This window comes from Protopterus annectens, chromosome 9.part0 (assembly GCF_019279795.1).
Source record: "Protopterus annectens isolate FY-2018-M chromosome 9.part0, PAN1.0, whole genome shotgun sequence".
Lineage (NCBI taxonomy): Eukaryota > Metazoa > Chordata > Ceratodontiformes > Protopteridae > Protopterus > Protopterus annectens.
The window spans coordinates 1,554,704,328-1,554,730,938 of NC_056743.1; the positions used below are offsets into that span (position 1 = coordinate 1,554,704,328).

Below are 26,611 nucleotides of genomic sequence, written 5' to 3' on the forward strand. Positions count from 1 at the left end.
ACCTTCAGAGAGATTCCAGAGCATTAGAAAGGTGGGGGAAAAAGGTGTATACTTCAGCCACTTTAACCATGAGGGCATTAAACTGTCAATTTCATATGTTAAAGTACCAACAGTTCTTGTTATCTCAGCTGAAAAGCAAAATGACACAAGCAGAACAACCAGATTTGAAAGAGTTGCATGATTTGTTGCATGGAGCAGAGCAAGTGGGGAAACATACCTTTAAGTGTGGTTTTGATGCTTTAGAGGCATCATGTAGAGCTGCTGTCACGGGGTCTGTCATACGTAGACATGCTTGGCTCAAAGAGCAAGCCTTACCAGATCATGTCAAAGCAAAGTCATTAGATGCACCACTTCAAAAAGATGTATTGTTCGGTGTTAAAGCTGAGGAGGTACTAAAGAAAATGGAGGAAAAAGCGAAATCTATGCAAACAGTTAAAGATTTCTTGCAGGTGCAACCTCCATGCTTCAGCAGAAACTGGCCTTCAAAACATTGGTCCTTTCCAGCCACGGACAGACCCCAAAGGGGCAGATACAGATGCCCAAGGGGTCGAGGACAACCTCAAGGATCTTACAGAGCTAGACAGTGGCAAGCACCAACCCCAAGAGGTGGAGAAGATAGACCACAGTCATTTAGAAAACAGACACAATGACTTCCCCCTATGCCTGCCAAACAAAACTATAATGGCAGCACCTTTGGGCGGAAAATTGGCCTTATTTTCAAAAAACTGGCACATTGTTACAAAAGACAAATGGATTCTGGATATCATAGACAGAGGCTACAGGTTCCACTTTCACACCCTTCCGAAAATGAGAGGCATGCCAAACCTGCCACAAAATCAAAGGGCAGAGGCACAAAGACAAATTTCCACTCTCATGGCTATGAAAGCTATTCAAGAGGTACCTGCAAAAGAACAGGGTCAAGGTTTTTACTCAAGACTATTTCTGGTACCAAGGAAGGCCAAAGATTGGAGACCCATCTTAGACCTATCTATTCTAAACACATATCTAGAGGTACCAAAATTCAAGATGCTCACATTACAGCAGCTTCTTCCCATGCTGGGCAAGGAGTCTTGGCTGGTAACGTTGGACCTCAAGGAGGCATACCTGCATGTCCCTATCAGACAAGATTGCAGAAGATACCTCAGATTTCTTGCAGGTTCAACCCATTACCAATTCTCTGCATTGCCCTTTGGCTTATCTACTGCGCCCAGAGTGTTTACGAAATGCCTGGCATCAGTGATTGCCTTCTGCAGACAACAAGGAATACAAATCTACCCATATCTGGACGACTGCCTGATCCAAGCGGACAGCAAGAACATTTTATTGCAGCATCTGGCGTTTGTAATAAAACTATTAAACTGCCTGGGTTACACAGTGAACAAAAAGAAATCAAAACTAATTCCTTCTCAACAGATAATTTTCCTGGGTGCCAGCTTAAATACAAGAACCCAGATGGCCTACCTCACGCCAGACAAACAAGGGCAACTGTCTCAATACTTCAACAAAATGGCAACTTTAACCAGACTAACTGCAAGGAAAGTCCTGCAGGCTCTGGGGTTCATGGCATCTTACATCCTACTAATACCATGTGCAAAGCTGCATATGAGGAAACTACAATGGTACCTAAAAAACTTATGGTCTCAACACAGCCACAGCTTGGAAACAATTATACCACTCATTCCATGCCTTCAAAAGGAATTTTTGTGGTGGGCTCAAGCATGCCAAAGAAACACAGGTCTCCCTTTCTGTTTACCTCAAGCAACTCAAATCATCACAACAGATGCCTCAGACTACGCCTGGGGAGCACACATGGCAGATCAGTGCATTCAGGGAAAATGGTCCCAAAAAGAGAAGCACCTACACATCAACCAAAAGGAGATGCTAGCCGTGCAAAATGCTCTTATGACCTTCAAAGACCTTCTGCATCCAGGCCAGCTATTAATAAGGACAGACAACACCACAGTCATGTGGTACATAAACAAACAGGGGGGACTCATTCATACCCCCTGTGCAGGCAAGCTATGACCCTGTGGAACACAGCACTGGAATTACAAATTCAACTACAGGCACAATTCCTGCCAGGGAAGGAAAATACACTGGCAGACAACTTAAGCAGAAATATGACAGACCCACACGAATGGAAGTTGCATCCTCAAGTCTTCTCAAAGATAACTCGGGCATGGGGACAGCCAGACATAGATCTATTTGCTACCCACAGAAATTACCAGTTGGAGAAATTCTGTTCAAGGACCTATCATCCACAGGCCTGGAAAGTGGACGCACTCTCTTTCAATTGGACAACATTGACAGTCTATGCCTTCCCGCCTCTACCTCTACTGACCAAAGTTCTATTAAAAACCAGAGCAGAGAGGCCACAAATGATTCTCATTGCTCCAGACTGGCCACGACAACACTGGTATCCCCTCCTAAAGAGCCTGTCACACTCACCACCATGGATCCTACCTCTAGTTCCTCTTCTGTTGTCCCAGCACAACTACAAAACCCTTCACAGCCAGCTCAAAACCTTAAATCTAGCTGCATGGAGAATACCTTAATTATCCAAAAGACTCTCCTCTCCAAGGAGGTGCAGGATGTTATCTTGGAGGCCAGGAGACCCTCTACTAGAAAAACCTACTCTGCCAAATGGAAACGATTTTGTTCCTGGAATCAAGAAAAGGGCCAGAATCCTTGGGTAATAAATATTCCTCAAATTTTACAGTACCTAGCTGAGATGTTAAACAGTGGCCTTTCCTTCTCCTCCATCAAGATCCACGCTTCAGCCATTTCAGCACAATACAATACAGATCCTCCTTTATTCTCACATCCTCTATTAAGGCAGTTCCTCAGAGGGGCAAAAAATATAAAACCCCCACGGAAACCACCAGCCCCAGCTTGGGCCCACAACTTCGTATTGGAAAAGCTGACCCTGCCTCCTTTTGAGCCGGCTTCTTCAACAGAGCTACAATACTTGTCGTGGAAAACAGCCTTCCTTCTGACTATTACCTCAGCACGCAGGGTTTCGAAGCTACAGGCCCTCATGGCTGTGCAACCATTCATCATTTTCCATCAGGACAGGGTTTCCATACAAACCAACCCTACCTTCATGCCAAAGGTAGTATCCAGTGTAGCTCTGAATCAGACTATTCATTTACCTACCTTTTATCCAAATCCACAGAACAAAGGAGAGAGGCTACTACATTCCTTGGACATTCACAGACAACTTTGTTATTACTTGGACAGAACAAAGTCATTCAGGAAATCTGAGCAGCTCTTTGTGTCCTATGCTACAGGTGCTCAAGGAAAGGCTATTTCCAAACAGACTATTTCAAAATGGATAGCCCACAGCATACGCTTTTGTTATTCATTTCATGGAAAATCAGTGCCTGTATACATCAGATCCCACTCCACCAGGGCTACAGCTACCTCTGCAGCTTTCCTCAGGGGGGTCCCTACCAAGGACATTTTGGAAGCAGCTACTTGGAGTTCAGTGCACACTTTCTCCAAGCACTACCACCTTCCACTATACTCAAAATCTAGAGCGGGCTTTGCCACAGCAGTCCTGCAAGGCATCCTAGCCCCTCCTAATTCCACTTAGTACCTGCCACCCTTACTTAGCTTTGGGATTCTACCCAAGTGTGATGACTGCAGCTGTATGCACGATGAACATAGTACAGTTTTGTACCTACCATAAATGTAGATGTTCGAGTGCTCATACAGCTGCAGTCCAGGTTACCCTCCCTCCTTCCCCTCTTAGGACAGGACTTATGACAAACACCTTTAACATACAACCTCTTTGGGGTATTCCTTTATGGTGTATTTGCTTGCAACTACTGTTTTGATTTATCTACTTTGTATGTTTGCATAATATCATGTTTTGCCTTCCTTTCTGGGGGCACCTGACATCTGGGGCAAGAAAAACTGAAGAAAATGCTGTCGGCTGCCTCTTTTATACCCCTGCCGCACTGATGTCAGGGAAGAAGCGACGACAACCAATGCCGGACCTAGACTTTGGAATTCGGCCGACCGAGGACCCACCTGATGGCAGGATAACCCAAGTGTGATGACTGCAGCTGTATGAGCACTCGACCATCTACATTTATGGTAGGTACAAAACTGTACTTTTCACTTTAGAATATTGAATTACCATAAACTTGAAATTCAAAATATTGAGACTAAAATCTCAAAAGAGCGGTTTGCTGAAAGTTCACATTGTCGAATGTAAGAATGTCAAATCGACTGTGTAAGTCGTGCTTTGATGTGCAAATTGGTTGCTATGGCTTTAAGACATGTTACGTTTTAGTTTAGTACAGTAGAAAGAAATATGGCTGCGGTTACCTCTGAAGCTCCGGTAAGTATCAGAGAGATATATGGTAATGTGTAATGTTTTAGCAGTGAAGTAGTGTCTCCAAGAGAAGGCTAAGGATAATTTCCTGCAGTTTAATCAGGCAGCCAATCTGAGCGGAACGGTGTGTTTACTGTTTTGTTCTTTGTAGTGTGATCTTGGAATTGATATATTTAAGTAGCAGGGTGTGTGGGGGGTGCAGGGTGGCTTGACACCTGCTTATATATGGAGAAGTTTAATATAGTTTGTTTTTTCTTTTTGTTTGTTGTTGTGGTGGAGTATAGGAAGTGTTCGTTTGCGATATTTATTTTGATGTGGGAACTGATGTTTTGCATTTTTGGTGTATTGCTGTTTCAGATTTTATTCTCGATATTCTGAATTTCAAGCTCATGGTAACTCGATATTCTAAAGTGAAACTATATATATAAAATACTGATCCCCTACAAATGGTTGACATTTCAAAATGTTAAAGACCATATGGCCGAGACCATATGATCGACATTTGAAATGTCGATCATGCGAAACCGGCATCTCAATACAGTGCAGAATGGAAAGATTTCCATCTTCCACACTGTAGTGCGATCTCGGAGTTGGTATATTTAAGTTAACCCCCCTGCTGGTAGTGTGAAGGTAAGTAATTGTTGTGGTTTTTTTTTTTATTATTTCATGGTCGACATTTTGAATGTCAATCATATGATCTCGGCCATATAGTCTTCGACATTCTGAAACGTCGACCATTTGTAGGAGACCCGTGTGTGTGTATGTGTGTGTATATATATATATATATATATATATATATATATCTATATCTATATATATATATCTATATATATATATATATATATATATATATCTATATATATATATCTATATATATATAGATACATACATACATACATACACATACACACACATGTATATATGGGGGTTTCCCTTCGTTCATCGAAAGTACACCCTGCTGAATCTAAAATTGTCGACTCCTTTTAAGCGAAAGTGCTGTTTAACGAAATCGCACTATCGCAAACTACACATCACAAACTGGTTGTGGTTACTGAATCCCGAAATGATGTCAGTATACTTCAGGAGGGTCTTTTGCAGACCAACGACTGATGTCATAGTCACAGTCTCAAGCTGAATGCAAAGAAATGCATCATCATTCCCTTCGGTAAAAACAATATTTCTTCACATAATCAAATTAACAATGCCCTGTGTACCCATGAAGTGGTAAGAGATCTGGGATCACAAGCAGACTGCGACCTTAACTTTGACCGCCTTGTGTCTACTATAGCAAGGAAGGCTTTTTGCATAGCCCACTTGATTAGCAAAGGTATCATCTCTAAAGCAAAGGAGGTTATAACCCCTCTATACTCGTCACTAATCAGGCCTATAATTGAGTATAATGCCTTTTTTGGCATGTACCATACAAAGCACATGCAGAAGTTGTTCATAGGCTGGTACTAAGCTATTGGCCCTAGGGCCTATACAAGCCTAGCCAAACAATTTCCCGGATATTTCTTCCCACAATATTTACTTCCCTGGACCCCTGTCTAGCAGGGCGACTGACGTGATCCCCGGGTTGAATTTCCTGTCTCCCATCCAATCGTCAAGGTTCCTTTTGAAGAGGGCCAAGGAGGCACTCTGCTTGGCATGTATGGGCAGTCTATTCCAGAGTATGGGGAGTCTCTGGGTCAGGAACCTGTCCCCTCCAGCATGTTTTGTTCATTGTGATGGCAGGGTTTAGATCCCTGGAGCATGTGGCTCTGAGGGATTGGGATTTCTTTAAGTGGAGCATGTCCAGCAGCTCAGGGTTTGACATGGCCTTGTATGTTAAGCAGAGATTGCCTCTGAGTAGACAATATGCCACAGAGTATAGTTTTTTAGGTGGTCAGCATAGGGCATCTGCTTTAGGCTTGTGATTCTTTTAGTGAGGTATTTCTGCGGCCTTTCCAGCTGTTGCAGATGTCTTGTGAAGTACATACCAAGTGGGGCATTGTATTCTATAATGGGTCTAATGAGGGATGAGTACAGTGGGACAATGACCTCCTTTTTCTGGATGAAAAGCCCTTAGTGATGAGGTATGCCACATAGAAGGATTTCCTGACTGTTGTGGCAATGTGGTTATCGAAGGTGGTGAGACCAGTGTCCACCTGTGTCCCTAAGTCTCTCATCACGCTTTCAGTGTTTCGTGTACTGCCACCTATGTGGTAAATCATGGGTACATGTTTTTTCCCAAAGGGGATAACTATACATTTCTTGGCATTAAGCTTGAGCCCATGGCTCTGGCACCAAGTATCTGTTTCTGTAAGGCCCTTTTGTAGAATATCAACATAATTTGGGGATTCATTAATGGCTCCCAGTTTGCAGTCATCTGCGAACTTTGTTAGCCAGAGTCCCTTAGTGTTGGCCTGTACTTCAGAGAAGTAGATGCCGAACTAGAGCGGTCCCAGGACTGAACCCTGAGGTACTCCACTTGTCACTTGTGTGGAGCTGGATTTGGAGTCGGCTACTTTTACAGTCTGTGTTCTGTCAGTAAGCTAGTTGGCAACCCGAGTGACGTAAGGATTTATGCTCAGCTTAGTAAGTTTATCTATGATTCCAGAGTGGGGGTTGGTGTCGAAGGCTGTGGCGAGGTCCAGATAGGCTGTGTGGACCACCTTACCCTCATCCACAGCTCTGGAGACTGATTCGAAGAAGTCAGTCAGGTTCAGGAGACAAGATCGGCCCTTCACGGACTCAAACTGGGTGTCAAAGAGGTGCTCTGCTTGTAGAGACCTCAGAGGTTTCTAACTAGGAAGATCAAGGGATTCCAGCACGTGCCTTACACAGATGAACTAAAATCTCTGTCACTATACTCAGCATTGTATAGACTTCTTAGTGGAGACTTATGCCTGGCTTACAGAGCAATCTCTGACCCAAACCTAATGAATTTGCTGCAGATCTGTGAATCTAACAGGACTAGAGCTTACCCGTTCCAATGACTTAAATATGTCCTGCACCTTGAATAGGATGTGCTGGAGGGACAGATTTGTCTCCCATTAACTCCCGCAGCTGCCAGTTCATGTGAAGCAGAGCACCTCTTTGACACTATTCAAAAGGAACCTGGACGAGTGGATGGGGCACCATAAATCTTTACCATGGATAGCACCCACAACCCTCCTAGACATGGGCAATCATTATGAAGTATAATCCTGGGTATTGACTGGAATATATATGGTATAACATTGGGATGAAATGGCTAGACATGAAATGACCTTTGGGCCAATAGCCTCGTAACTCCCTATGATCCTAAGAAGAAGGGAAGGAGAAGGGGGAAGGAAGGAAGAGAGGGGAGCGAAATTAGAAAGAAGGAGTAACGGGTAATGTCAGCCTGATGTAAGACATGTACAGAGCCAGGGGTTACTGGCTATTACTGTAGCAAAGTCTAATAAACAATTGGCCTTGAAAACTAAATATGCTTAATTGATCAGGATGACAGTTGTACCTTCTTCCACAGGTGTAGGTGCCCAACTCCACTGGGATGGGGAGTCTCCTCTTACTTCTGGTCTTTTGGAGGTGATGTTGAGTTGTTCAGGTGGGCCTGCTTTTCCTCTGTTCTCTGTGCATGCTTCTGTTCAAGACTGTTCTATCTCTCTGCATCCAGGAGGTTTCCTACTATTCCTTCCATTGATTATGCCAAGCTCACTGTTGAGTTTCAGTATTGGCAACCAGTTTCTGCTGCTTTGTTCTCTAGAGATTTTGAGAGGTACAGTGGTGGATCATATGTGAGTATTCATTTATGTACTGATCCCTTTGATTTAGTGGATTTTGCACTCCAGGAACAAGAGTGCCATACATTGAACTTAATTTTACCGTCATCTCCCCGGATGGTCCATGTTGGCTAAATTCTGTCTTTGGTTGGGGGGGGGGGGGGGGTACTGGCATTGACACCTGTGAAGCAGGACTGTTTACAATCACCAGCACAGTGTCATTGCCTCCAGTGTTGACCGCCTTATAACTACTTTGGTTTCTTTAGTGCTGTTTACTCCTTATATTAAGTGAGCCATTAGATCTACTGTCTGCCCATCCAGCATTGGATAGACAAGCTTTAACAGAGCAGTCATTGACTTCACATCTCTCTGTTACAGCACAGTCTTCTCAACAGGCCACATTCCCTGAACCCCCTTCCAGATATCCCGGGCACCTCTGGCTTCAGTTTTGTTGGCCTTCAAACAAGAAGATTCACTGGACAGTCCCAAGAAGCAGAGCAGTAAATCTCATTACATTAATCCCCCATGAAAGAAGATGACAAGTAACCCGTTTTTGCAGCTCTAACTGCAGAGGAGCCTGTGTTTAGTAAAGTTTTATGGAGTCAGAGTAGGGACCATTCACTGACAGTTTCATTCCCTGTCATTTGGTCTCACTTCAGCCTCCCAGGTGTTTTCCAAATCCATGGCAATGGTAGTGGCTTGCCTATGTCCAAGGGATATCTTGGCTTTTTCTTTCTTCGACAACCAGTCTCTAGTTTCGCCTATGAGGGACATTCAACACTGGAATTGACTGCATTGGCTTTTTCCCTGGCTGTGGATCACCATCATTCTGGTGAAGTCCCAACTTGGTCCCACTTTGGACATCCTCTTTTTAAGAGCTATGATTGGTAGTACAAAGCCAAGATTGTTTGCCTGTGGACAGAGTGCATACTATCCTACAGTAATTGTTTCCCTTACTTTTACATGGCCTAGTACCACCACATTATTCTCTCTGAGATGTGGGGCTTATGGTAGCCTCAGTGTTTGTTTTCTTTTATGGAATACTACACAGGAGAACATTATAGTAGACCCTCTGATCTCAGAGGTCACAGAACTGGGCCACTCTGGAGAAAGAAATCAGGACTTTCAAAGCATATCTCCACAATCTGCTGTGATTGATTCAGTTGGTCAGTCTTTTTCTGAGCAACCCTTTAATCATTCCTTAATTGTTAACCATGGTCATTATGAATGCCCATGTCCTGGTGTGAAGGGAGGGTACTGTAGGTGATGGATGGTCCAAGGGATGCAGTGTCTGTAAAATTCATCCTTGCAGTACAGCATTCTGGGGATGCAAGAAACTTGTAATTCTCCAGGCCATACAGGACCTTCTGCCTTTAGGAGTACTGGCTGTCCATTCAGACAGTATGGCTGTAGTCTAGTAGGTCAGCAAACAGGCCAGAATAAGGCCCTTCCCTGTTTATCAGACAGCAGCGAAAATATGGTAGAGGGCTGTCTCAACCCACCATTTTCTGATTGCCATGCATATATTCCAAGGGAGACAGACTCAGACAAGATCTATTGATGCCTCATGAGTGACCACTACATGTGGCTATTGTGGATGATGTTTAACGTAGGGTTTCATGGTCTGCAATCTCTTTGCCTTTTCAATCATTGTCATAAACTGTGACTTGTGTCAGTGAACAGAGCAAAGATGTGTGTGTTCATGACTGGCCCCAAGGGCTACATTATGCCTTTCTTCCATTTCTTTTCATGAGAAAATGCATAAAGAAGACCAGGCTTCACAAGACCAAGCTACTTTTAGTAGATCCTTTGACCCAGTCATGGGTGCTTCCTGCTGTCAAAGACGATTGAGGTAAAACCTGCTCTCAGGCTGTATATACCAAGAACTCTTCTGTCTCACCCTTCCAGTAAGGAACATCCAATCCTTTGGGCTCTGAGGTTAACAACCTGGCTGCTCTTCTTACATTGATAACTGGGATCTAGTTTTATTTATTTTATTTTTTTTTAAGTAGGGTGGTGCACAATTTTTCATAATCTCAGAAGAATTGTACTTGGCGTTGGGACACAGACAATTGAAATAGTTTTTCATTTTGGGTTCTACTTTAATATTGCGGATTCGTTTAAAATCTGTTTCCCCAGTGTTTCAGTAACTGTCAGAAATTTTTTATTTATATCTAAGCTATTTGTCAGTTAAATAACAGTGAAAGTTAGAAAGGTACTAGTGCAAAACCAGTGGAGTTGCATAAACTTTCACAAAGAAAAAAATGCCACAGAGTACCAGGAAGATGAGTATGAGATGATTCAAACAATAAAACAGCACAAGCACGTTCACATATTACCTAATTTGACAGGGTGGTAATTTGTCAGTTATGGTAGCTGTGACTGCCATATCTAACCTTCATGTTAAGTAGGATTTATCTTTTTTAGCTTCCTTTAAGGTGTTCAAACCATTCTTTAAGTTGCTTTTCTGTTGCATCCTACTAGTAGAGAACCTGCCTCCTCCCTCGGGCTTGCATTTTGTGCTGGAAAATAAAATAATTCTTCACTTGTTTGAATCAGCAGCATCTGTGGAATTTTTTTAACATGGAAGACCTTTTTTCTTTGTTGTTATGACGTCAGCATGGGCGGCCGCGGTGGTGCAGCGGTTAGCATTGCCATCTCACAGCAAGAGGTTCTCTGGTTCGATTCTTGGCTGGGAAGCCTTCTTTGCGGAGTCTGCATGTCCTCACTGTAGTCATGTGAGTTTACTCTGGGTGCTCTGGCTTCCTTCCACATCCCAAAGACATGATGCAGGTGGATTGGACACTGTAAAATTGGCCCTAGGTGTGAGTGTGTGCATGTGTTTGCCTTCTGTGGAAGGTTGGGCGCCGGGCTGGCAACTCGACATAGTAAAACTCCACTGCCAATCATCCTGTAGACCATTCTGCTGTAGCAATCACGGGAAAAGCTGAAAGAAGAAGTTATGACTTCAGCATGAAGGATCTTTTGAGTTGCAGTTCTTGTGTGTCAAACCTCTGTGTTTGGTGTGGCACAGAGAAATGTTTCTTTGAGGACCAGTTCCTCCTTTATTCTGAAGGTGCTGCTGAGTATGACCTTAACTGGTCTGTCAAGTTTCCATTTTTTGGAGAGATCACTCTCTAACTGTAGGGAATATCTGCTGCATAGCATGGACTTCTGCAGACAGCTTGGGTGAACTATGGACACTCCTTTTGTCTTCAGAAAGGATAGTCAGCTGTTCGTTTCCTTTAGCCCATAGAAATAAAAAAGGTTACTAAGTTTTGTTTTGCCTATAGGCTTCAGAGCTGTATGCCTTTGTTTTTCTTAAGCATAGTAAGACATTGCTAGGCTTGGTGAAGGCTTATTCAGCCAGAGCTGTTGCTGCATCAGCAACCTTTTTCCATAAAGCATCTTTGGATTACATTTGTGAAACTTTGTCCTCATTGAGCGCCTTTGCCAGACATTATAAGCAGGAAATTGATTCTGTCTTCCACTAGGACTGCAGTTGTCAGGTGTATATTTTTCAAGGCCATACGCCCAAGGTGGTTACTTAGGAAAGCTGCTCAATATTTTAACAAAAATGTAATCTTCATAACAGCTACAGAAGTTGTGTACTTAAGAGAATTCAGTCTTCCTTATCACCCCCACCTCCATCCCTTTGACTGTGGGAAATGTTTGTTGCACTTTATAAACTGTGCATTTAGATTGGTCAGAAAGTGGAAATGGAAGGAGAGAGAGAAGTACAGGATGTAGTGGACAGAAGGGGGTACAGGAGTACTCTGGTAGAGTTTTTTGTCTGTCGAGCAAAGAATGCTTGAAGTGCTGAATTTTAAGAATTAAAGAATGAGTTCTCCAAGCAAGTCTGCTGTGGTAAATATATAACATTTAATTTTCTTCCTCTAGGTGTTAGCAAAATTATATTTATCCTCAGTCTATCTCCTTGTTTTCTTTGCAAGAGCAGAAACCATGGGAAAAAAATGTCTCACTAAAAAACTTTGCCATGCATTAAAAACTTGATAAGTTCTTACTGTGAATATGCCTCAAGTAAAAATGATTTAGTGAAGACCAAAGAGCTATTATTTGCTTTGCTTCACTGAAGGAGTGACTGACATTTGATAAGCAAACTCTCTTCAAGTGGATTGTTTACTGCATTGTCTTTAGTCGTCAGACAGCAGCAACTTTTCTTCAAAAATGCTGCTTCCAAAAGTCAGTTCCCCTGAGGCTTCTTTTCTTTATGTGCATGCATCAAAAATGTCTCCTTTGTGAACTTCAATCAGTTAGATATTATCTTTTACTGTTTTCAGGTACTACTCTTTGGACAATGACTCCAGAGATTGGGTTTCATTTTTGCCAGGACTCAGGTTTTGACCTCTGGTCATTTTTTGATTCTTTTTTTTTTCCTACATCTTTTTCTTTCTTTCTTGTTGACTGTCTGGCCCCTTTATTTATTAACCCTATCCATTTCCCCTTCTTCCCCTGTGTTTTAGACTACTGGTGAAATGGAATATAGCCAAGATCACAGCTGTCATGCTACAGGCAGTATGGAGGTTTTATCGCTAAGCCCTCTTCTTCTGCAGACTGACACACACACATACTCATACAAAATCAAGTCTAATGGCCATGTAGGCTTTCACACATGTACCCTTTCACTGACTGAAGTGGAACATGCTTGGGGCTAATTATTTTATGTTTCATAGTGTGACAGACATTCCCTGCCTTATTTTAGCAAGGTAGTGGAATTAGCCAATTCCAGCCCTTCAGGACGGGCAAACTGTAATCAACCACTCAGTGTTACTCTCCCCTACTGTATTCTTCCATGCTCAGGTTGCTAACCAACCCTGGGTTATCTAGCTTCCAATCAGAGTTTCATCCCTGCTGTACTGTGGAGCTGGCCTTCTTACTTAGTGGTATCAGTGCTGTTGCTGCTTTCCCAGTTGTAGGCTCATTGAAGAGAGTTCCTGATACCGTATATAGAATGTATGTTCTTAGCGTACCAGTTACTTATTGAGAGTCTCTCTACACTGGTTCCCAGTTTCCTTTCCACCTTAGCCTTGTGCCTGGACCTCTTCTCTTGCATCCTGTGGCCGCTGTTAGAGTTTCTTGCAAAGTGAGCAAGTATATCTGTACACATTGCAGGTTTCTTTCATAGAATTCTTGATTTGCAAGCATGTTTTTTAGCGATAGGCATTGAACTGTCATGTGCAGTGATTAGGCAGTCTTATTTGGTGTCTTAAATGACATCATGACATGTACAGGAGCAGGGAGTGTGCACACCTCCAAATATTGTTCTGTTAAGGACACACCAAGGTGTTCAGTAGTGAAGTGAGCCCTTGATGTGAAATTTGCTTGGCAAATGAGTGCTGTAATTACACCCACTTAGAACATTTTTACCATACACTGGAAACCAAGAAAACAAAGAGCGTGAATTCTAATTTGTGACAGAACTATAAACCTCTCAGAAATTGGACTTGCCAGCAGAATTTAAACTCGGATGTTCCAACAGCATTTTGAAATTTTAACAAATTAAAGACAGTATTTCAAAGTTTGACTAATTAAATATACTGTTTTGGGCATACCAGTAAATGTATTTAGTTATTAAAAGCAGGATTGTATCCAGTTAAATTCCAACAGGGCTGAACTGAGAATGTAAAATGAGGGACAGGAATTATTACATTTCCTTTACATGAAAAAGGTCATGAGTTCAGTCCCCAGAGAGTACATTATGGTGGTTGGTAAAATGGTTAATGTGTTTACTTCACAGACAGAGATACAGGGTTTGATTCTCACATTTGGAAGTAAATTTGCTAGGCTTAAAATGGCCTGCAAGGGCAGCTAGCCTAGTACTTGCCTGTGAGCCTGTGTCTTGTTCAAAGTAATACCCACTGGTGTGAAATTCTCCAAATCAGCCTGCCACTTCAGAAAAACGCACCCAGCCTCACCCTGTACTTGCCTGCAGTTGCTGAGATGAAACTGATATGTCTTAATCGAAACAGCTACCATAAGTAGCCATATTGAGGAAAAAAAGGGAAGATATCCTAATTGTGGATCCACTGGCAAAGGTCGCCTCACAGATCAGCTGATGTGGTGTGTACATATCTGCCATTCATAACAACTTGAGTATTAATGTTTACATACCATAGTTGTACCTTTTGCTAGATACTTTTGTGTGTTTTTGGATGTATGGAGTGTTGCTTGCAGCAGTCACTATACTGTGCTATTATCTAAGCAGAGAACAGTCAGGATTTAGTCGTGTGTTTTTGAATCACTGTGCATGTGCTCCTCTGCTGAGGTTTTGTATTAGAAACTTCTTTTTTTTTTAATTGACTTGCTGCCGAAGAAACATCCTTATGCCAGCCTGCTGGACAAAATTTTCTAGGCAGAAGTATAACTTTGGTAGTAGCTGCTTTATGCATGGAATGTGACCTTTGCAACGTGTTGCACATTTGATAATGATTATTTTTATATGTAACTGATTTTTTATGTTTTTGTTTCCTAGAGTTGATTATGCCGGAGATAACTTTGTCCGTTACTCTGGAGACACCATTGCGATGGCTCAGACACAATGTAGGTATTGCATATGTTGGCAGTTTGGCTTTCTTTCTTTTTTTTATGTTTTTTAACTGAGTCAAGAATTCCTGCTGTTTTGTCCTAGGTCTTTGCAGTGCTTTTTGCACTTCTAACATGTTAACCCTTCTTTTTTCATAACTAATCACTGGACATTGGGAAACATCAAGACGTTTGATTTTAATGGAATTTTGAATTCTGTACAGAGGTACTTATCTGATGAAAACTGTGTAATAGAAAAATTGGAGACAGAGGAAAATAAGTTACTGCTGTAGTCCTGGCATACTGTATGCATATCTTGCCACAAATGATTACTTGTGCTTCTAGATGCAAGTATAAGGGAAAGGATTTCTACTGTGTACTTAGATGTGTTGCTGCTAATAGGAGGAAAAGAGAGATACTGGTTTAAACATAAGGAGAGGGATAAAGTGCCCTGTAACATATTGTGTTGTTAGTGGCATGTTGTGCCTCATTTCTTTACTCCGATGCCTTAAATGAGAAAATGGAAAAAAATAGTTGATCTGTACAGTCCGGCTTCCTACATTCTGTATCCTGATAAGGCCTTTTTCAGCTGTATAGTTGTCACCCTAAAAATTACTTTACTGCAGTTGAATATGCTTTATATGTCTTTTGATTGAAAGAATGTTACCTTTGCTTTTGCAGTGTTTGCATGGGAGGCCTATGAAAAGGGCTCTGATGTCCATCTTCAAGCTGACCCCACAAAGTTGGAGGTTCTGCACCAATCTTTTAAAGTGAAGAAGGAGGACTTCAAGCAATGTCAGAAAGAAAGCATCTTAGAAAAGGTGAGTAAAGGGGGTGAACATTTTTTGGCTGTTATCCAGGGCTTAGTTACCTTGTCTTTCAGTAAAGGGTGCAATGGGTAGACTTTCATATTTTATATTCTGTTTTGAAAGAGGTGTGTTCTGTAACTCTGTTTTTCACAGTTATTGAATTTGTCATCCATGGAGGAAATCTGGTCATTTTCATTGATGTGAGACTGAGTGAAGGCCTGTTACTTTTATTTGGTAGCCATTCAGTAATGTCCTGTCAGAAAGCAGTAGGTTCTGCCTTTGAATGGGATGGCATCTGCTAAATGTATCTTTGTTTATACTGTTCTTTTAACTCTGACCCTGCAAAAAAAAAAGTCAAAAATGACTGATGTGAATGTGATTGATAGGTTAGCCATGTTCCACTGTAGGCCCACTTTTAAAGTCGCACAGATCCTTGTTTTGTTAAGGGCAGTTGACTGATTTGATTTCTGCCACTTTTCATTCTTGTGCTGTGCTTTACTTTTCAGCATATTCTTTATGCTGGAAGGAAGATAGGACTCTTCTCTTTCTTGGTCACAGCATTGTCTAAGTTTTTTTTTTTAATTCATTTTAATGTTTTCTGTATGTGTGTGTCTGTGTGTGTATATATGTATATGTGCAAATATATACACAGCTACTACCCCCAACTCCACATAGACTCAAGATGCCCCCCCCCTTCTATTACCACCTCTACCTGGATCACCGAGTTGCTCCTTTCTGGATACCCTGATGTGTGCCTTCCCTGTGGGGGTCCCCTGACTCCTCTCTCATTGATAACTCTCTACTACTCCCAGTGGCAGCTGGTCATTTTCCCTAGCTGTGAAGACAGCTAACACAGTGACGAGGACATCATTGCTGCCCTCTGCATTAATGGTGAAATGTCATGCGAGGCTCCTGGTCTCCAAGAAGGCATCGAGCTTCTCCTTACCCTGCACCTGGGATAGGAGAGCTGGCTGTTTGCTGCTTTATCCTGTCCTGTCCCTGGCCAGCCCTACCAGCAGCCATAGTCTTTTCTTGAAACTAGATGCTGGTGGAGCAAACAAGATGCCATGCCTCTGTGTCATTGGGTTTTCTGCTTTTATTAACATGTTTAAACATAACATGTATACAGCAAAATCGTAATTACACCACAGACAATGCTGTCACCAGTGGACCCCCTTATTTATTTATTGATTGATATTCGATAATTGGGAAAGTCTGACTGGGTAAGAACCCTCAGTGGAGGCCAGGGGAGAAAAGCTCCAAAGTATTACAAAACATTTTAAGAACAATAATTTTACAGTCTTTAAAAATAACATAAAAATAACTACAGCTTAAATAATTGTAACAGGTTAGATATACTGTGAAAATATTGGTTAAGAATAGATACAAGTTATGTGATGATTTAATAGTTAAGGATCATAGGAAGTTACTAGGCTATTGGCCATGAGGCCCTTACAAGCCTAGCCAAGAATTTAGCCCATGTTCCAACAGCTCAGCACCCAATGCCACTGTCCAGCAGGGACATGGGTGGAATCCCAGGGGTGTCTTTTCTGATGTTCTTTGTGTTTCACTGTTACAGTCATCACATTTGGGTTATCCTGCCAGGGGTAGCCCTCAGTCGGCCTGAATACCAGAGGCGTAGTATTACTGCATCGGTTGGTGTCACTCCAGGACTGACGTCAGGTCGTCAGTGGTATAAAATCAGGCAGCCGATGCCATTACATCAGTATTTCTTGCCGAGGAGCCCGAAGCAGAAGCAGTTGCATAAGTGCCGGTCGGCCACTACCTGAGTTTTCGTTTCCGAATTTAAGTTGAAGTCTTCTAAAGCTAAGTACCTAGTTGGGGATCCTTTTTTCTTGCTCTAACCGATGTCAGAAAAACTTAACAATTGTCTCGCCTGTGGAAAGCAAATACCACACCAAGACTTCCATTCTTACTGCGTCACCTGTTTAGGCCCAGAACACGACGTCCCCTGCTGTTGCTTTTGTGCTTTGTTCAACGCCAGAACTTTATGTCGTTGTGCCCTTATTGTAGCTAGATATTTTCCATCTCAGTCCTCAAATTCCAATATGGCTTCGGTAAGCCGTCTGACTACCGATCTTCTGAAAAAACGTAAGGTTAAAGACAGAGGCAGACCGCACAGGTCCAAAACTGCCGACGACGCTTCCGTTAAGCTAGTTGTCAGATGTTCATCATGTTACCCTGCTGCAGTCATCACACTTGGGTTATCCTGTCATCAGGCGGTGACATTCAATTCAAAAAAGTAGGCAGAAGACTTTATTATGCTTATTAGGAGAAGTCAGGCTACCCCTTCCAAAAGAAAAAGAGACTTGTCCTCAGTAGTTTTATCTGAACAGGAGTCCGATGACTCTGATGTATCTGAATATGAAGATATGCAACCCCTCTTTGCTTATGAGGATTCTGATGTAGAGGAATCAATTCCTTCTGCCTGTCCACCCAAGGATTTTTCATTTGGGGAAACCCTACATACTTTAAGGGAGCATTTCCAATGGGAGTGTCGGGACTATCCTCAGTCAAAAAAGAGACTCGGGGAATTCTTAGATCTACCACAGCACAAACTTTTGGACATTCCTCCTGTCCCAGATGTTGTGGATGATGTTTTTATGGAACCCAGTCTTACTCCTGCACCCTTACTCCTGCTCCCAGGAAACCTGACAGGCATTACAGAGTCCCTGACTCTCACAAATTTCTTTTCAAAAATCCTACTGCTGACCCCAAGGTAATTTCTTAGAGACCTAAAGGAATCAAAGCAACTTCAGCTAAGAAACCCCCTCAGATAGGGATTCCCGAGCATTAGACAGATGGGGTAAAAAAAAGTATACACCTCTGCTACTCTTGCTATTACAGCATTAAATTGTCAGTTCCACATGCTAAAATATCATCAACATACTATGGAACTCCTCAAACAAAAAATATCTTCTTTTCCTGCTTGTGCAGAAAATAAAGAATTACAAGAGTTTATACATTCTGCAAGTCAAGTAACTAAGCACACCTTACAATGTGGTTTGACACCCTAGAAGCATCTTGCAGGGCAGCAGTCACTGGCTCTGTCCTTAGAAGGCATGCTTGGCTAAAGGAACAGACCTTGCCAGACCATGTCAAATCCTAATTATTGGACACACCCTTGAACAAAGACAACTTATTTGGCACCAAGGCAGAAGAGGTCTTAAAAAAGATGGAAGAAAAAGCTAAATCTATTCTGACAGTTAAAGACTTCTTACAGGTCCAGCCACCGAGGTTCAGTAGGCATGGCCCCTCCAAGCACTGCTCCTTTCCTGCCCCCTCCAGGCCAGCCCAGCCCAGACCCAGGGGAAGCAGACCCCCCAGACAACAGCCCCAGATAATGCAGAGATCTAAGCAATGGAGTTCCTCCTCTTCAAAAACAGGGAGTGCAAAGCCACGCCCTTATGGTAAGAACTCACAATGACTTTAAACTTCCACCCTCTACCTCTGCCCACCCGCTTGTGTCCCTAGGAGGAAAACTCTCCTTCCACACAAGCAACTGGGTCACCATTACCAACGGTCCTCAACATAGTGTCCCAGGGATACAGATTTTATTTCCACACTCCGCCAACCCCAAAAGGGTTCCCAGATCTTCCTCCAAACCAGTGGGCAGAGGCCAAAAAGCAAGTCCTTTCCCTGCTCTCCACGGGGGCAATACAGCATATTCCTGCAGAACAGATAGGCCAAGGTTTCTACTCCAGACTCATCCTGGTACCCAGAAAAGAGGGCACATGGTGCCCATCCTCGATCTATCCATTCTAAACACCTTTCTGGTGATACCAAAATTCAAAATGCTCACCCTCCAGCAGCTTTTATCAGTGCTTTCTAAGGATGTTTGGTTAGCCACCCTAGACCTAAGAGAGGCCTACCTACACATCCCAATCAGGGAATCGTGCAGGAAATACCTATGTTTCAGGGCAGAATCTATGCACTTTCAGTTCCCTATGCTTCCTTTTGGCTTATCCACTGCTCCTAGAGTTTTCACAAAATGTCTGGCTCCCGCCATTGCTTTTTGCAGACAAGAAATATTAAAATTTATCCATACTTAGACAATTGACTGATTTAGGCAGACAGAAACACCTGATACAGCACCTGACTTTTGTAAAGGACCTACTGACCTCCCTGGGGAATACTATTAACGAAAAGAAATCAGAGCTAGTCCCCACACAAAAAACTGTATTCCTGGGAGCAGGCCTGGACACAGCATCCCAGATGGCATTCCTTACTCCATAAAAACAAGCCTACCTGACAGGCTACTTCTCTCAACTAGCCACCAAAACCCAGTTATCCGCAAGGAAAATCCTGCAGCCTCTAGGGTTCATGGCCTCCTGCATTCTACTCATTCCATATGCCAGACTGCATATGAGGAAACTACAGTGGTACCTAAAAAGCCTTTGGTGTCAACACTCCCAAGACCTGGAAACTCAAATACCAATGATACCTTGTCTGAGGAAAGATTTTCTTTGGTGGGCAGCAGCATGCAACCACAACAAGGGACTTCCCTTCTCACAACCCCACCCCACCCAGACCCTCACCACAGACGCATCAGACTATGCCTGGGGTGCACACCTGGACGGCAGGTGCATTCAGGGCCATTGGAGCCCAAATCAAATACATCTGCACATCAACCAAAAAGAGATGCTAGCTGTTCAGCATGCCCTGACAGCTTTCAGACCTCTACTCTCCCCGGGGCCTCTGCTGATCAAAACAGACAGCACCATAATGATGTGGTATATCAACAAGCAAGGAGGGACTCACTCTTATCCTCTCTGCTGGCTCGCCATGACCCTTTGGCACTTGGCGTCAGCCATGCAACTACACCTGTTAACACAATTCCTGCCAGGATCCCCAGACTCTCTGGCAGAAACCTGCTTGACCCATACAAGTGGCAGCTAGACCACAGAACCTTCACCCTTGTAAACCAGAAATGGGGAACCCCGAATGTGTACTTCTTTGCCTCCCACTCCAATCATCAGCTCGGCAAATTCTGCACCAGGGAACCTCACAGCCAGTCCTGGAAAGTGGGTGCTATATCCTTCCAGTGGGTAAACCCCTCAGTCTATGCATTTCCCCCTCTACTACTCATTTCAAGGATACTGCTCAATATAAGGGAGGAAAAACCGAGGGCAATCCTGATTTCCCCAGACTAGCCACGCCAGCACTGGTACCCACCCACTGCTGCGCAGCCTGTCACCCCTGCCACCATGGCCCCTACCTCGGATCTTAACACTCCTAACCCAGAGGAATGGAGAATTAATGCATCCCCAATTGCAGAACATCAGCCTGGCTTATTCCCTGACCTCTCTTCAAGCTGCCAGCCTAAGCAAACAAGTCCTAGATGTTATACGTGAGGCCAGATGCCCCAACACTAGAAAATCCTATGCTGACAAGTGGAAAAGGTTTTGCACCTGGATCCAGGCTAAGGAAGCTGGAACAGCACAGCTCTCCCTACCTCTCATCCCAGATTACCTGGCAGACCTGGTACACAGGGTCTAGCCTTCTCTTCTATTAAAATTCATGCCTCTGCCGTCTCTGCTCATTACAGCACAGAGCCACCTCTCCTCTCACACCCTCTCATCAAACAGTTCTTAAGAGGGGCTAACAACTTAAGGCCACCCTGAAGAGCTCCTACCCCAGCTTGGGACCTTAACTTTGTGTTGGAAAAGCTCACCCTACCCCCTTTGAACCTGCAGCTTCAGCAGAGTTACAGTTCCTCTCTTGGAAGACAGCCTTACTTCTGGCCATCACTTCAGCTAGAACAGTATCCGAGCTACAAGCACTCATGGCTGTAGAGCCTTTCATCATTTTCCATGCTGACAGGGTCTCCCTCAGGACTACCCCATCCTTCATGCCTAAAGTGGTGTCCAGTGTGGCTCTCAACCAATCCATTCATTTGCCCACCTTTTTCCCTAACCCACAAAACAAGGGGGAAAGGATTCTGCACTCTCTAGATGTGCACAGACGGCTCAAATTCTATCTGGACAGGACTAAATCTTTTATTAAAACGAATCAATTGCTAGTCAGCTTCACAGCAGGGGCAGAGGGAAAGGCCATATCCAAACAAACAATCTCCAAATGGATAGCACACTGCACCCATTTCTGCTACAAACAGCATGGGAAACTGCCCCCAAAGGGGATCAGGACACATTCCACCAGGGCAACCCCCACCTCTGCAGCTTTTCTCAGAGGGGTCCCCCACCAGGGACATCCTGATGGCTGCAACATGGACATCTGTTCATACCTTCACCAAGCATTACCACTTGCCTATCTTCTCCAAATCCAGGGCAGGCTTTGCCACCGCAGTCTTGCAGGGCATCCTAGCCAGCTCCCAGTCTTCTTGACTCCATCCTTTTCTTCAGCTTTGGGAATCAACTAAAATGTGATGACTGCAACAGTGAAACACGAAGAACATAGTACAGTTGTGTACGCTTACCATAAATGCTGATGTTCAAGTGTATTCACTGTTGTAGTCCTGGTTTCCATCCCTCCATCCCCCTTGTCTCTCTCTCTCTCTCTCTCTCTCTTCCTCTCTCCCTACAGGGAATTTTTGATATGTACTTTCTACTGGTGGTGTTCTTCCACCATAACTTAGCTCCCTATTTGGGGGCTCCTGACAGTTAAGGCAAGAAAAACTGATGTAATGGTGTCGGCTGCCTGATTTTATACCACTGACAACCTGACATTTGTCCTGGAGTGACAGCAACTGAAGCAGAAATACTAAGCCTCTGGTATTCGGGCCGACTGAGGGCTACCCCTGGCAGGATAACCCAAATGTGATGACTGCAACAGTGAATACACTCGAACATCTACATTTATGGTAAGTGTACACAACTGTACTTTCCCCATCCAGTTATCTAGGTTGCGCTTAAAAAGGTTTAATGAGGTACTCTGCTTTACATGGAGAGAGAGTCTGTTGCACAAAAGGAGGAGTCTCTGGTGCACAAGTCTGTCCCGCCAACAAGTCCTATTGATGTCACAAACCAGATTGAGGTCGTGCATGTGGGTTACTCGAGTGGAGCTTGACTTGCGGTTATGCAGCAGTCCCATCAGGGCAGGGTCTGAGATTGCTTTGTATGCCAGACAGAGGTCACCAAGAGAAATTTAAGCCAGTTTATAGAGAAATTAAAAGTAAGTTAGTGTAATGCAGACAGGAATTGCAATACGAAGTTAAAGAAATGCAGGGTTATGACATATTTAGATAGAAAGTGGGGAAGAGAAATTGATAGGAGTAAGGAAGTGTGCAAAGAAGGGGAAAGGAAGTGTGCAAAGAAGGGGAAGATAAGGTGATGTGAAGTATGAATAGGTACTTCTTCACATTTAGGGATGTAGTTTATCCAGGTGTTGAGAAAGGACATGGGTGGCTTTTGTCTATGAAGTTTTTCATAGTGGTTTTGAAGGATGGGAGGAAGGGCATTGATCTGATGGATACAGGTAAGGAGTTGTAGGCCTCAGCAACATGGTATGCATATAGAACATGCCCAGAAGATCTGATAGGGTTGTAGACAGACAGGAGTTTTTGGTCACTGGATTGCACTGGCCAACTGGGAACATAGTTGTGTAATATTTTTTATTGCTGGACAGACAGATGGATGATGGATAATTTTATAGGTGGAAAGAAGCTGTGTATATGTTTGTTGATGAGGCATTCCTAACCAATTTAGGCTTTTTAGTTCTATACAGTGGTGGGTTCTGAAAGGTGTATTTGCTGCAAATTTCGCAACTTTGTTATAACATTGTTCAAGTTTTAATTTTTTTGAAGCCTGAAGGTTAGTAAGTATGGGAGCACCATAAAGAAGTGTGGAGAGGAGATAAGTAGTAGCAAGTGTAGTTTTAGTTGTGTCTGAGTTTGTGGCTCTGTAAAGCATCCCTAATTTTTGATGAGTTTTTATTTTGCAATTTTGTATATGCAGGTAGAATGTAAGCTCATCATCCACTATCACTCCTAATAATGTGCTATGACAGATGACTTCACTGGTTGTATTATCAAGAGAGGACTTTAATTTTTTTTTTTTCATAACAAAGGGATTTGGGGAAACAAAGTGGTACTTCTTTTTGTTTTTGGTCCATCTGTTGCCATACATTGATGACTATCCAGGTGGAATAAACTAGGGAATTTGTCGTACTTGTTGACAAGGATGGGCCTCACTATGTCAGATACAAAATTTATGTCCTTGCCATAGTGATAGATGTCGATGAGGAGGTCTGTCCTCATCTCCACACTCACCCTGTTTCTCCTTGCATTATGATAAACATTGGAAGATTATTAGTGATATTGTTTTATTGCATTGCTTAACTTTCAAGTAACAAAGCTGGGATATGCAGATAAAGTTGGTTAGCAGAACATTATTGTTAAAGGGAAGGTGCTGTTCATATGGGAAAGTTTTGGATGCCTAGTCAAAGGAAATCCTGTGGTTTCAGTCCTGTTGGTTGACGGAGAGACATGTTAGTCTGCATCTTTTATGGTATCGTTAGTTATGATAGTAGCTATAACCATAAGTACAGTTATGATATTGATGTGATAATTCATTTGTGGCAAGTACGTAATTTTCACTAATGTAATATGCAAATTCCTGACCCTGCTTCTGTTTTTCTTACGTAATTTAATTTATTAATGCACTTACAACTAAGCCCAAGTACAATAAAACCAGGAAAACAAACAAAAAATAACAGTGCTGCATTTAAAAAAGAAATTCCATTGAATATTCTGCACATAAGCCAGTGCCTTGTAAATGTACTGTGTCCAAAACAGCATGAAATAAAGCGTCAGAAAAGTGACATTAGTATTTATATTTAAAAAAACAATTTTCAGAACGTATTTCAGGTCTGTTTAGTTAAGGAAATCAGTGAGAATCAAGTAAGATGACACATTCCAGTTCTGTCCTCAAATTCAAATGGGCTTTGTAGTATTTTCTAGGAAGATAGTTATACATCTGACAGTCTGTACTTTACAATACTGTAAGCAAAAAACTAAATAAATAAGTAAAATGTCAAGAATCCAGGGACAAGGCCTTGTTTTGATAAGTTTTAGTGCTAGCATTCCTTTCAGGTGTTCCTCCATTTGGTGGCAGGTATGTTTTGAGATGTTGATTTTATAATAAGAAATTCATCTGTTTATTCAACCCACTTTGTATTCTGAATTTATATACTTTGCAGAAAAATGGATGGCGCTAGTTGCGTTGTTGTTGTTGTCTTTCGGCTTTTCCCGATTAGGGGTCGCCACAGCGGAACTCCGGTCCGCTAATGATTGGCAGTAGATTTTCATGAACGCCGAGCTGCCAGCTCGACGTTCAACCTTCAACGAAGGCATGCCCATTTACGCATGTCTTTCGAACGCCCATCCAACCGGTGGGAGGACATGCAGACTCCACACAGAAGGCACTCCCCGCACTCCAGCCGAGAATCGAACGGGAGAACCTCTTGCTGTGAGACAACAATGCTACCGCTGCACCACCTTAACTAAATGTGGATTAAGAAGCGTGTGGTGCAAAGAGTCTTGTTTTGTGCAAGCCTTAGTTTTGTACACCATCTAGTTTGAGTGCTGCTCATGCTAAGTTTGAAAATTTTTTTTAATTGTTGTAAGACACTGTAGGGAGAGCTACTGTATAAGTTATAAATAGAGAATTTATTTTTTTTCACAAGGATGACAAAACTAGAGCGTCTCACAACACAGACTTTACAGCTTTGTAATCATTTGCAGTGTTTCATAGTTTTAGTCACTGGAACTGCAAACGTATTTATGTTCAGTAGCATTCCAGAGTGTGGCTGTAGGTAGTACTTTTGCTTTGGCTGTTTGGTTTATATTTCTTAAACTTTCAGTCTGGCATCTGTAAAGAGTGCTTCTTTTTGTCCAGGTTGTCCTACCCTTATCTTAATGCAGAATGACTTTGTATCTTATTAGCTACTCCACTGTGCATTCCAATCAGTCCTTTCTGACTGTTTCTAATGGAATCAAAATTAGAAGAGAATGTCAGAAACAACATTTTTTGCATTGTCACTTGCACACAGCAGTAAGCACTTTGTTCATTCTACAAATGTACAACTAAGAAATGGTTTACTCTTTGGTAGGTCCTTCTGTCTGTATTGCAGTCCTGTTTTTCTAGCAGTGCTACTTTCTGTTGCAGCATTTCTATTTTGTCAGTTTGTGAATCATAGGTTAGTACTAGGCTAACCGCTCTTGTAAGCCTCGCCAATTATCCCTTGTGAGACTCAAACCCTGCACCTTGTGTTTGTAATGCAAACACTTTACCACTAGGCCACCCATCCCAACCCACATTACTGTTTTTAGCATTTATTATTTGACAAGGAATTAGACCTAGATTTTGACTAGATGACTAGGAGTCATTTTGCTGTAGCAATTAGTACTGTATGTAATGTGAACTTCAGGAATACTAATAAATGATATTAATAAAATGTATTGGGTTATAAAAGATTTTTGTATAAATACTAGAAATGTTCTTGTTTCTATTTCTTGTGTTAATTATATTTTAACTATGTTCAGGAAAGTGATGGATAGTGATTACCTGTTCAGAGATTTATTTATTCTGATGTCCCATTTAATCCAAGTAAAATACTTGATCTTGGGGAGAATGATTTTGATATTGGTTCTTAAATGGAAATAAAATACATACTGCTAATCACCTATTGGTCCTATATAATATAAAGAAAAATAGCTGGTTAAGTATACACATTTTTAGGGAATTTGTTAATAATAAAATACAAATATTATTAAATATGAATACAAAACCCATACCAGAAAATTTGGAATTTTTCTTTAAGATTAATAGTGATGTGATCAAAAATAAGTCCTATCCATCAACAATTTATAGGATCTTAAGAGCTGAATTTATTACCTGTGATGCATCTTATTGGGATTATTCAACAAAAATTAACAGTTAAGCTTTTTCAGAAATTAATAAAAAAAGTAGCTTTGAAATCTGTAAGTAACATCACTCTGATGGAGAATTTTTACCTGGAAATTTTTACATAGAAGCTTTGTAGTACCACATAAAATTGTCTTGATAAAGAAAAAAAGAAAATGTTGGAGGTGTGATGAGGTTTTAGATGCAAACTGGTTTCACGGGGAAAATGATTGTTCCTTCCTGGGTAGAATTCAGAAATTTTGCTAAAGCATTATGGTCACACCATTG

General features: G+C 42.3%; 1 protein-coding gene across 2 annotated transcripts in view; it reads left to right on the top strand.

Annotated features, from left to right (window-relative positions):
- Positions 1-26,611, top strand: part of SLU7 (SLU7 homolog, splicing factor) — a 906,055-nt gene that overhangs the window by 418,295 nt on the left and 461,149 nt on the right. For both annotated transcript variants that reach the window (XM_044084498.1, XM_044084499.1), the window contains exons 10-11: positions 14,582-14,649; positions 15,313-15,452. In XM_044084498.1, the coding sequence (XP_043940433.1) occupies positions 14,582-14,649; positions 15,313-15,452 (208 nt within the window). The remainder of the gene's footprint in view (positions 1-14,581; positions 14,650-15,312; positions 15,453-26,611) is intronic.